The sequence below is a fragment of the Gigantopelta aegis genome, chromosome 8 (genome assembly GCF_016097555.1).
Source record: "Gigantopelta aegis isolate Gae_Host chromosome 8, Gae_host_genome, whole genome shotgun sequence".
In the NCBI taxonomy this organism is placed as follows: Eukaryota; Metazoa; Mollusca; class Gastropoda; order Neomphalida; family Peltospiridae; genus Gigantopelta; species Gigantopelta aegis.
In genome coordinates, this window is record NC_054706.1 from 27,001,250 (window position 1) to 27,014,440 (window position 13,191).

The window sequence follows — 13,191 nt, forward strand, 5'->3', positions numbered from 1 at the left end:
ATGATTAATTAATGAATGTGCTTTAGTGGTGTCATTAAGCAAAAACTTCTTGTTTTTTAACTATCACTCCAGTCCTCTGAGACTTATTTCAAGGAGAGTATTTTGTAGCTCCCCTTAACGTTTGGATTTAAAATAATAATATTACAAAAGGATGAAATATCAATGCTCAATATGGAAATATCAATGCTCAATATGGAAATATCTTAAATCTTTCCCATAATCCAAGTTAAGGGAGAAATAACCACTCCTCTCAATTTGTTTTCATGGCAAGGTCTGTAGCTTTGTGTACTACATGTATGCATGGAAAAGATCCCATTTAATTTTCTTTGATTTTTTTTTTTATATCCGTTCCAGGTAATGATGATAAAGTTTCGACGTCCACTGACCACGAGACCGTTGTGAAGACTGCCGTACATGCCAATGATGATGGCTTCGAGTTGCAAGACAAACGGAGCCTCCAGGTATCATTTGATCTTACGACAACGTCACACGATAGGGGTGCCTAGTACGAGAATAACCGACTGACAAGACAAACGTATTGATGGCTGTAAATTTGGCTATTCGCGTACGAGACACTTGTATCATGTGGCGTCGTCTTTAATATTCAGTTGGTTACATCCAGATTGAACGACGCGTTGAAGAAAATCGTCATTTTGAAAATAAAAAACTATAACAGAGAAAGATTTAGCTCAGTGATAGAATGGTTTCCCCAGTGGGGTTTTTCCTGCCATCTTAACTAGTTCGTATGCACTGTCCTGTCTTTAGGAACTTGCATATAAAATAGGAAAGAACACATAAGAATTCCCTGAGTATTAATTGTAGTTACTGTAGTAACCGATTCTACAGCAGTGCATTTTTCTGTCATTTTTTTGGACCTTGTGTCAAAATAACTATATGTTAGATGCTGAATGGCCAGAATGTAAACTGTTGTAAAAAAACAAAAAAAACTGGGGTTTTTGGTGTGTGTTTTTAAATATGCAGTTTTAAGTCAATATACATGTATCACTGAGCTGTAAATGTTTTGTTTAATAATAATAATAATTTTTGTTGGATAAAAGTTTCATGTTTAACAAGTGTTTATATAATTGATTTTAAAAATCCTCATTGCCTGTTTAAATTTGTTTTAAGGTGTCCTCCAGTGAGGTAGACGATGAACCCCCATCCAAGTGTGGCAGGTATGTTGGTTAATTTGCTGATCTGTTTGTAGCATGATGAAGTATATATATAAACAAGATGCACATTTGATAACCAACTCTAATGTAGATATTCAAAATTAACAAATTAACCAATGTTTTAACATGATTATTTAGTAAATATAAAGATTATTTAACCAAAGAATTTCATTGAATGTCTTCTCTTTAGCTTGTTCACAACACATAGCAATGAAAGTTATAGCTTTAAAAAAAACAAAAAAACCATACAGCTTAGCATGATTAAAAATCATCAGCAAACTCCTTACAACATGAAGTATAGTATTGAATATTATGTTGCTCATGAACTATATTTGCCAGATATACTTTACTTTTAAGTAGACTTTTTTGACATGTTATAATTTGTTTTTGTCTTAAAAAAACCTATATGCAAGCCACTTTTTCTCTGTCACAATAGTTTTTTATGCTGTTACATGACCAGATAAACATAGCATTTTTTTTTTAGCACACCGACTGAATTTAATACATTTTGTTGGGTTAGTTTGAAACCAAGATGCAGTGTTTAATTTTCTTAAAAAAGTGGGATGGGATGGTGTGGGGGATCTTCAACAAATTCCTTTTTTTTTAGGGTTGTTTAATATATCATTCAGTAAAAGTTAAAACAAGATGAGATTTGTTTTACTAGAAATGTTATGAATAAATAAATTTCAAGGTATAAATGGTTAGTACTTTGTGCCAGTAATTTTAGCTTTGTGGACTACAGAAAATAACAAACTTGTCAAACACTGCTTTAATCATAGCGGCCTTTTCAGGTTTTGTGCAGGTACTGAAACTAATTAAGTTTTAAGGTGTAAACACGCATGATGCTTGACATATGCATGCTTTTTGATAGTCCTCCTCCATACCGACCCGCCCTTAGCCTCAGTCTGGATGACCTCCGCAGTACAGCGCCACCTGGGAGTGAACGAGGCTGGCTGGCTGACCTCTCGGCATCTTGTTTTGATATTAGGCCTGATCAGCCACTGCATGGTATGATGCTTGCTGGTTTGTATTTAATATTTTCAGGCCCCTGAGAATTGAATATTTGCATAAACCATTTATGGGTTACGCAAAAATAAATTCAGGTAACCCATTTTCTTTTTTGTGTAACCTGCTATTTCCATGTAAATAATATCCTAAATTTAAAGCACGAATGGGAAAATAGGTTATATTAGATTTGCGTGAATGACGCGCAAACGATACAACTGTTCTCGAAATTGTCAGAGGCCTGAAATTTTTTTGCACCATATTTATTTTGTTTACCTATGGTTCAGTTAAATGAAATCATAGAATTTGTGTATGATTGAAGTTAATATAATTATCTTTTGTTGTAACTAGCTAATTTGTATACGATAACATTGATATTTATTTTCTGTCTAATTTAATACCTACAGTTTTCATACAAAATATTTTTTTTTTATCAAATACTGAATCAATTTTGAAATGGTTACCTTCTTAAATATTTGATAAACGTAGTTACTTAGACATTTTAGAGGAATATTTAAAGCAGTTTCCATTTTATTTATCAACTTCAACATATGAAATGAGGAATTGTTTTTAAATTATTCAAATTACCCCCCAAAAAGAGTGTTTTTTAAATTAAATTTATGACCTACTTTGATTGCACTCGGTACATGTATTTAGCATGTGTGTTTCAGTTTAAGATTTTTTTTTTTTTTTTTTTTTTAACTGCATGGTAATTAATATCAGAAATATAAAAACTAACACTAACAGATATTCCATAATATAGTTACTAATGTATGCAGTTTCGTCTATTTTGAAACTTCAATTTTCAAAGCCAGTTTTGTTTTAAAATGGTTAAATTTTTGTTAATAGGATTATATAAAGCTTTAAACATACATGTAGCTGTTGTAACCTGAAAAGTAAAATGTAAGAATTTTTTTTTCACTAACATATCTTCATCTTTTTCATTCTTCCTGTTACAGTAATATTCTTCTAATAATAATAAATGTTTTGACCAAAATGGCATCTTAGGTGATATGTGTAAAAGCAAAAATTACTGGGGGGAGGGGGGGAGGAGGGCAAGATTTAGCTCAGTCGATTGAGTGCTCGCTTGAGGTGCTTGTGTCACAGGATTGAACCACCTCGGTGGATCCATTCAACTGATTGGTTTGTTTCTCGTTCCAACCAGTGCACCACAACTGGACAAAGGCTGTGGTATGTGCTTTCCTGTCTGTGGGAAAATGCATATAAAAGATCCCATGCTGCATTAGAAAAAATGTAGCGTGTTTCCTCTGATGACTACAAGTTAAAAATTACCAAATGTTTGACATCCAATAGCCGATGATTAATTAATCAATGTGCTCCAGTGGTGTCGTTAAACAAAACATACTTTAAATTATCTAGATATTTTTGTTGGTTGTTTTGTAATTTATAGAGCTCACAGTTTATAGTTTTGTTCAGTAAGAATACCAGTGAATAAAATAGTAATAATGTCACTAAACAGGCCGATTATTAAAAAGATTTGGATGTAATATCTGCTGTTACATTACGTGTATTTTTATGGCACACCATTTCAGATACAGTCGCCATCAACGGGGACCAGACATCGTCACCTCTCATCAGTAGATCTATGTATTATGGTAAGTGTTCTTAACATACAGTGAAACCCCTCTAAATCGGACACCCTTGGGACTAAGTAAAAAGTCTGGTTTTAATAGGTATTTAGAGAGGTTCTCTTCTGTACAAATATTTAAAAATGGGCTGTGAAATATGTCCAGTTTTGAGGGAATTCCGTTTTACAGAGGGTCCGGTTTTGAGATGTATATTATTTAAAATTAAATTGAATATATTTTCTTAACTAGCGACTGTCAGGTGCTGAGTTGACACCTATACTGGCTACAACACAAAGTGGTTTTACGGCTCTGTAGGGAGATACTGATTTCTCTCTAAGTAACTACTAACAGATAACTATTAACTCTTTGTCTTGGATATCTGGCCCAAATATTGGAGGTGTGTGCATAGAACAGCTTTATTGAACCTTAAGTTAATATAAGCAAGGAGAAAAGGAAAAAATTGAAGGGGAAAAAATCTGGTTTTACTCACCAGGTATTTGTCAACAGTAAAACGGTCAAACCAAATGGTTTCAAAATTATTTGAATATGCAGGGATGGTTTTCAGAAAGTAGACTGGAAAATGTCCATTATTTGACTGATTATAGTGTTTTCACTTTTAATGTTTAAATGAATAACACCTCCCTGATATACTTTTTGTAAGAAAATGCCAAAAGCAAATGATAGATTTTACACAGCATTTTTGGAAGCAATTTCAAAAGTAAACCAAATAATATTTATCCTTTGTTTGCTGACCAATAAAATTATGATTATTAAGGTTTTGTTTAGAATGCCATTATGAAACTGTTTTATTCATGGTGATATCATTTATATCAATAACTGAATCTTTATTTTACAGACCCATCTCAGCAGAGCAACGAGGATGGTCGTTCTCCTGAGTTATCTCCCTTTGCATCCCGCCAGATTATGGAAGTGACACTGGAGAAAGACCCGAGTCATGGAATAGGACTCACCATAGTCGGCGGCGAGACCACTAGCAAGCTTGACCTGGGAATATTCATCAAAACGTTGACGCCTGGCGGCCCCGCGGACACTGACGGGAGGATTCAACCGGGGGACAGGCTCCTGGCGATCAACGGACGAAGCCTGGAAGGTGTGCAACACAACGAAGCCGTCCAGCTGATCCGCAACTCCCCGTCGTCCATAACACTGCTCGTCTCCCAGGTCAGACTTCCCTGCTCGGTCCGTCGCCGTTCGTTTCATTCCACACTCGATTCTGCTGCTGAGATCGGAAATTTAGATCTTGTAGTTAAGACTGGTCCATCACTTCATTCCACCCTCGATTCTGCTGCTGAGATCGGAAATTTAGATCATGTAGATAAGACTGATTTTTCATCTCTTCATCCTACAGAAAATGTTACAAACATTCCTTCAGAGACTAAGAATAAACCTGTGCCAAAAGAACGAAGACGTTCGGCTGATCCTCCTCATGGATTAGATGTGGATAAGAGTGTCTGCCCGTTAGCTGATGAGATGTGCCAGCAGGAGAGTTGTGGTCGAACTGACTCGATAGTCAGTCACCCAGATGAAGCTGAAAATGAAGAGTTGGAGCTTCTTGGAGGTATTTCTATCCACTTTTGTATGCACTAAGTACAAAATCTCCTGTCGGTGGATCCATTTAGCTGATTGGTTTTTTTCTCGTTCCAACCAGTGCACCACAACTGGACAAAGGCCGTGGTATGTGTTTTCCTGTTGTGAAAACATGCATATTAAAGATCCCTTGCTGCACTAGAAAAAATGTAGCGTGTTTCCTCTGATGACTATGAGTCAAAATTACCAAATGTTTGACATCCAATAGCCGATGATTAATTAATCAATGTGCTCCAGTGGTGTCTTTAAACAAAAAAAACTTTAACTTTTAAATTTCCCTAGAACTGATAGATATCAGTATTGTCTTACTTTTTTGATGGCTGCGGCGATGGCAGGATCAACTTTTGTGTTAAAAGTTTGCATTAAAGTTTCACGTTTAGATCGGTTTCTTATAACTATTAAGCCCTAGGTCAGTGAAACTTGGTTTATAGTTGCATCTATAGAAATTCATCGTACTGCACTGAAAAAGTTTATAATAGGTGAGACATGTAATTCCGCAGCATATTTTGTGGAATTCTTGTGCAGATCTATGACAATGAAGACAACAAATTCACTGTCGCCACTATGCTGCCAAATAATTGTTACATGCACTGAATGCGAGAATATCACAAACCAAGACGAGAGTTTTATTCAATTATTGAGACCAAAACCAAGATAACTACTTTTAAAAACAAAAAGTAGTGTTCTATGTGTACAATGCGTATTCACTTTAAACTGGTAGGTTTCTCTTTAAACGTAAGGCTATTCCTTTATTAATATACAGTTACATTCTTCTCAGATTATACATTTTCTATAAATTCATGCTGTGTAACTAGTTTGGTGTTAATTATAAATTATATTCTGCTTCAGAATTGGCCGACATGGAGTTGAATGGTGAATCTTCGTCGGATTCTGATTTTGATACAGCCATTCAGAATGCCATAGATGGTAAAGGAAGAGCCAAGCCAAGGAAGAGGTGTGTGTGATTGTATTTTAGGATGGCAATATAGTTCATCCTTGTAAACATTTCTACACAGTGTATCCAGAGGTTCGGCTTTGTTCAGTTGATCTTGTTTTATTATATACTAAACAGTTTAATGAGGAATGTAAGACATTTTGTGTTTAATTCATTAAGGTGCATAAAATCAAATATATTGTTTTTCTTTCAGGTCACCTAGTCCATTGATGGAGCCCCCAGTAAGTTTTGAGTGGTTGGAAGTCACTCTGGAAAAACAAGATGGTGTTTTGGGCTTCTCCATAGAGGTAAGTATTACTTTTCATATTATGTGGTTATAAGTAATTATCCAAACTGTTTATAACCTGGAGTCTGTGCAATTTATTGCCCCTACCCACCCTCCTATGACTTAGGCCTGAAAAGCCAAAATGTGCAAAGGAAAATATACTTTTTCAGCTTAGTTTGTTTTCATAAATATGTCCACCTGAGATTCAGTGAAGGTGTCCAAGGTACATAACTTGGCTATCTGGCTGTTTGTCCATAGCATGGGTTAATAGTGGTTACAGAGAAAGCTGTTGGTGTAGAGGCCTCAGAACCGTCACCTCTGAGGTGCTTGCATCGCAGGATCGAACCACCCCGGTGGCTCCATTCAACTCATTGGGTTTTTTCTTGTTCCAACCAGTGCACCACAACTTGTCAAAAGCCGTAGTATGTGCTTTCCTGTCTGTGGGAAAGTGTATATCAAAGATTCCTTGCTGCAAATGGAAAAATGTTGCGGGTTTTTTCTGATAACTATGTCTCAATTACCAAATGTTTGACATCCAATGGCCAATGATTAATGAATCAATGTGCTTTTTAATTTTCCTTCACTACTAAGCTATACTCTGGATTGGAATTTAGTACCAGGCACGATATATAAATCGACTTCAGATCACAGGATGGGGTGTATCTCAGTGGTAGAGTGAGGTGTGCTGGGTTATAAGATCAATTTCCTTCAGTGGACTTCAATTTTTTTACCGTTACAACCGGGACTCCGATACATAAAAGGGTTTGGTACGTACTGATATATGTGGAAAAATGCATACAAACGATCCCTTGCTGTTATTCATTAGGAAAAACCTGTATTGTGGCAGTGGGTTTCTCCTCTCTCTAGACCATGTGTTGAAATAGCTATATGTTAGACACCATATGGCTATAGTTAAAAATGTGCTAAGATGCCATCAAACAAATATTCCTTTTCTATTATTGACTCCCCAAAGACTGCCTTAAATACATGTCATTGTATGACACTTGACATTAATGTACCGGTTAATGTATTGGAGTGACAAAATGTTTTTGCCTTTTTATCTGCAGGGACAGGATGGGGATATATTTGTCAAATCTGTGGATGACACCAATTGCAACATTCAACCAGGTATGCCACATTGGTTTAGTTTTTCAATACACCACAATGTTAAGTTTTACACCATAGACTGTATAGTTAACACAAATATATGTTTGATGATATTCATTGTCGGTAAAACATTAAAATGTATTATTTATCAAATTAGCTACCACAATCAGCTGTCAGCTTAGTATGACTGACACATTCTGCCATTGTTGTTAAGTCAAAATAGTCACTGAAAAACCTCCACCTTTTCAATTTAAAATTCCCAGTTATTTTTCGCAGACAAAATTTAATTGTTCACCTGCATTAATACTAATGAGTTATAAGTAATAACTCAGTAGAATATAAACAAAGTCAGTGTTTTAACTCTTACTGTGTGTTTTGGTTTTGTATCCTTGTACTAATTCTGTGGCAAAAACTGATACAACTCACTGAGCATGTGATTTACAAGCCATCTTATACTCTGTATTTATTTTGTATATTTTAAAATTTTAATTTCCATTCTGTAGGAGACCAGATTGTTGCAGTTAACAACACTAAGTTTGATAACGTGACTATCGTGGAAGCGATGGAGATTCTGGCCGACGCCCCACCGGTGTTTCAGATGATGATCCACCGTGACGCAGAGGAAGACGAGATTGACCCGGGTGTTTTGGTCAAAGCCAGTCCATGCAGACTCCAGCCCAGTAAACCAGTGGCTGAACTCTCACAGCGAGACTCCAACAAAGATCCATATGCTTTTGTTACTGATGGTGAGACAAAAAGAAAGTTATGTTAAAGTGTTATGACACATGTATTTGTTTATGGTCAGTATGGGGTCATGTCATTATGACCTTGCGTTCAGTTGATTAATATTGCATAATTCACTAAAAATTGCTGTACATAAAAAAAACTACAAATACGTTACATTTTTAAAAGAAATATCAAAAATACCTTCACAAAACTTGATATTCTTGGTATATACATGGCACTGACTAGTTGTGGTAAGCTTGGAAGCATTTTTTTCGGCACAGTCCAACACCACAGTCACGGCACGAAGTTGTAATCCTTGTACCCTTGTAACCACCATCTCTAGCCTTGGCACAAACAACACACATTTTTCTTTTCCACTATCATACCCCTGATCATCAGAATACTGATACTCACATTGATCGATGTCACTACCACTTACTGAGGCATTATCACTCTCACTGTCATATAATAATTCAGTTACCTCCTCTAAACTGAACAAACGCCTTTTTCTCGCACTGCGACGAACTTTGCTTGTCGCCATGTTTTCATTCACCTTGACCGTGGTTCACTAAAATAAGTGACTGTTATTGTAATCGCTGTAGAATAAACACGTCAAGCTGACATCCCATAGCTAAAACATTACTTAAAACGCAGACACCAGTGCCAGTCTATTTTTCTAATGGTGCATTGTTTACAGGTTGTACAAACCGATCACGTGATAAAACGACATTTATGTCGTTACACCGTCCAACCGATAAACAACATTTTTGTTGTTGCTCCGACCAAAGGGTTAATCATAAGCTGTTAGGTATTGGGGAATATAGTATTTGTGACAGCTAAATGAGCATGACTTTTTCATTACATTATAATTTATTGCCTGTATAATTATTATTGTTAAAATATTAATCAAAAGATACACTTATTTATAAATGGATTTTGACTGGTTAATGATGTTGGATATTGGGTCCTGTGAAGATAAGAATGGGTAACTCTGTATGGCTTTCTGAATAGACTCCATTTCATCTTAAACAAGATACAGCTGATATCTAATGTCATTATTGTCTCACCGATACCTTTAAGAAGTGAAAAGGCTTGATTATAGGTATTATTGTTCTGACGGTGGTGGCAGTGGTGTCGACGGTGTCAACTTTTGCATTACAGTTTAATGTTAGGGTTTGAAGTTTCTCACAAAGTATCATTTTTAGGCCAATAAGCTTGGTTTATAAATTGCATCTATGGATGTTCATCACAGTGCTCTGAAAAAAAGTTTATGATAGATGAGACATTTAATTCCATGGAATTCTTGTTAACCTTAGGCTCAAGTGATATTCTGTTAATTTATCCTAATCTGCCAATACAAACAGTGGTTACAGGATGACGACTGTGTATAATTTCAGACAAAGTTTACGAGGTTGAGTTGTCGAAGAACAGCAGTGGTCTGGGATTCAGCGTCCAGGGAGGAGCTGGGGTGAACCCGACTGACCCTGTGCTGTGTATTCCACGCATCAAGCGAGTCTTCCTGGTGGGACCCGCGGCTCAGAGCGGCAAGATAAAGATTGGGGATGTCATCCTGGCAGTTAGTGGCCAGGCAGTCCGAGGGCTATCATTTTCTGTGAGTTAATACTGCCACTTTATAAAGATTGGGGATGTCATCCTGGCAGTTAGTGGCCAGTCAGTCCTAGGGCTATCATTTTCTGTGAGTTTAATACTGCCACTTTATAAAGATTGGGGATGTCATCCTGGCAGTTAGTGGCCAGTCAGTCCGAGGGCTATCATTTTCTGTGAGTTAATACTGCCACTTTATATAGATTTATTAAGGGAGATTGGGGATGTCATCCTGGCAGTTAGTGGCCAGTCAGTCCTAGGGCTATCATTTTCTGTGAGTTTAATACTGCCACTTTATAAAGATTGGGGATGTCATCCTGGCAGTTAGTGGCCAGGCAGTCCGAGGGCTATCATTTTCTGTGAGTTAATACTGCCACTTTATAAAGATTGGGGATGTCATCCTGGCAGTTAGTGGCCAGTCAGTCCTAGGGCTATCATTTTCTGTGAGTTTAATACTGCCACTTTATTAAGATTGGGGATGTCATCCTCGCAGTTAGTGACCAGCCATTCCGAGAGCTATCATTTTCTGTGAGTTTAATACTGTCACTTTATTAAGATTGGGTATGTCATCCTCGCATTTAGTGGCCAGCTATTCCGAGAGCTATTATTTTTTGTGAGTTTAATACTGTCACTTTATTAAGATTGGGGATGTCATCCTGGCAGTTAGTGACCAGTCAGTCCGAGAGCTATAATTTTCGGTGAATTAATGCTGCTACATTGGCACAAAAATATACCATTTCTTTACAAAAGTTTGAAATTCATGAGTTTATCCTTAGGCAAGTTTAGGGTGTGTATAGTTAAACCAAAATCACATAGGCAATAATAGTAACATATGGCTAAAATAGCTACGTGCAAGATTTCAATCAACATGAAACGAGGGTAAAAAAGGTGTTTAAGCAGCTAGTTTCAAACATAATGAGAAGTGACTAACCTAGATTCGCACAGAAATTGTCATCCTATTTTCGTTTCAGAACAATAGTCGCTGATACAAACGAGCTATATTACACAAATTTACTGGCCAGATGAAACTACATTTTATGACGGCAAACACTCATATTTGTTACCAATGGCAAGGCTGGTGTCGTTAATGGGGCATTAAAAATTTGGGTGTATTTTAAACTTTGAACTGAAGAAATGCTGTTTAGTGGACTACTACCTATGTTACACTGACGTATTATTATATATGGTGACTGACTGAAAAGCTTGTTTATAAGTTTTGTGTTATTTTCAGGGTTTGTTACAGAAACTACGCTCCACGCCGTCCCCAGTCAAACTGACGATGTGTCGACCAGACCCTGATGATCTGCCGCCAATTATTTACTCTGTGAGTTTTTTTCTTTCATAGACTGGGGGTGAGATGTAGCCAAGTGGTAAAGCACTCACTTGATGGGTGGTGGGTTTTTTATCTGTCCTTGTCAATGGGCCCATTGGGCTATTTCTTGTTCCAGCCAGTGCACCACGACTGGTAAATCAAAGACCATGCTATGTGCTAACCTGTCTGTGGGATGGTGCATATGAAAGCTCCCTTGCTACTAAAAGAAAAAGGTAGCGGGTTTCCTCTCTAAGAATATTAGTCAAAATTACCAAATGTTTGACATCCAATAGCTGATGATTAATAAATCAATGTGCTCTAGTGGTGGTGTGAAATAAAACAAACTTTTAAACTTCTTCCCTAGACTTTGCACAAGGATAATACAGTTTTAATTTATAATGATGATAATGATAGAGACAAAAATGTTAATGATGACGAAGGTATTGAAAAATGGCATGTCATGAGAGGAAACTAATTATGTGGTGATCTATTTTAAATGTTTAAAAAAAACAATAATAAAGAAATTGGTAACTACAAACAAAACACTCATCCATATTGTCAGGAAGTTAGCTGTAAAACTGACATTGAATCGCACATGATTTTTGTGGTACTTTTATGCAAACATTCCTGTGCTATTAGTGAATTAAATTCAGTCTACAGTACCATGTGTTCCTGTATTACTTTCTGTGAATATATTTTGTGATGTATTTCTGTGTTTTATTCTTATTTTTTAATTCTGTTTCTTAATTTCAGGGTAGTGAGACTTCCCTTGACACACTTATCCACAGTCCCAGTCCTGGTTCTGGTCCCATGAGCTTCCTGTCTGCCGTGCCGCAAAACGACTCGTACTCTTCATACTCCGACACCGACAGCGTGTCGCCAAACTCCACCATGACGACTCCTCGAGACCACACGCTGGTGTCTGCCCCGGAAACAACACCACTGAGGGACGAGCTGGAGGCTAGAACCACATCCACAACCAACATCTTGAATTCTGCGAGAACAGAGCTGGAAAAGCTGAATCAGTTGTCTGACAATGCTGATCAGTCATCTGTGGTAAATCAAAGTTCCAACAAGGGTGATACTGATGATGTTGTGATAGCTGCTGAGCTTAAAAATGACTCTGAAAACAGAGATATTGAGGATGGGAGTGATAATGATGCTGATGCTCATATTGAGGTTAAGAGTAATGATAAATTTAAGAGTGATCTTGAGGTCAAAGCTGATACTGAGGTCAAAGCTGATATTGAGGTCAAGAGGAATAAAGAATTCAGCAGTGCCAGTCAGAAGTCTTTGATTCGACAGGGACATTTGGAAGAGGATGATGACAACCCTGAAGAGTTTACTGTTGAAGAGGAGATTGATGAACCTGTGGAAGCTGAGAAGTTATCTCAGTCAAAAGAAATACCTAAGAGTCAGATGTCTTCAGATGATCCCAGGATGAGTAGGCGAGATTCTGACTCATGTGAGGTAATACGGAATATCTGTTTATTATCAGGAATCACACTGGAACTAATTTTGGTGTGCTTAATTTAAGGAATATTGTATTGGCCAAAGACTGAATGTTGTAGCTGCTTTGGATAAAAATTAGCAATTGGCTAATTTGGCAATTGTCATGGTGAGCCCTGATTATTAAAAGACAATGTATTTTATTGGTGGACTGACCCCATTAGTAGAGCACCAAATTAATGTATATGATTGGGTGATAGATTCATTAAATGAAAGAGTGAAACTATGTGATTAGATGACAGATCTCATATAATATCACTCCACTGTGTTAATTTTGGCTCAGTGGTAATGTGCCTACATTTGTTTCCCTTAAAATTTTCAAAAAATGAAACCCTGGC

At 36.8% G+C, this 13,191-nt stretch overlaps 1 protein-coding gene across 1 annotated transcript in view; it reads left to right on the top strand.

Annotated features, from left to right (window-relative positions):
• The window catches only part of LOC121380050 (tyrosine-protein phosphatase non-receptor type 13-like), a 55,484-nt gene that overhangs the window by 21,574 nt on the left and 20,719 nt on the right, over positions 1–13,191 (top strand). Inside the window, exons 18-29 of the mRNA XM_041508783.1 lie at positions 355–461; positions 1,129–1,175; positions 2,044–2,180; positions 3,731–3,793; positions 4,623–5,345; positions 6,224–6,329; positions 6,523–6,616; positions 7,662–7,722; positions 8,205–8,447; positions 9,825–10,039; positions 11,264–11,356; positions 12,098–12,814. Of these exons, the coding sequence (XP_041364717.1) occupies positions 355–461; positions 1,129–1,175; positions 2,044–2,180; positions 3,731–3,793; positions 4,623–5,345; positions 6,224–6,329; positions 6,523–6,616; positions 7,662–7,722; positions 8,205–8,447; positions 9,825–10,039; positions 11,264–11,356; positions 12,098–12,814 (2,606 nt within the window). The remainder of the gene's footprint in view (positions 1–354; positions 462–1,128; positions 1,176–2,043; positions 2,181–3,730; positions 3,794–4,622; positions 5,346–6,223; positions 6,330–6,522; positions 6,617–7,661; positions 7,723–8,204; positions 8,448–9,824; positions 10,040–11,263; positions 11,357–12,097; positions 12,815–13,191) is intronic.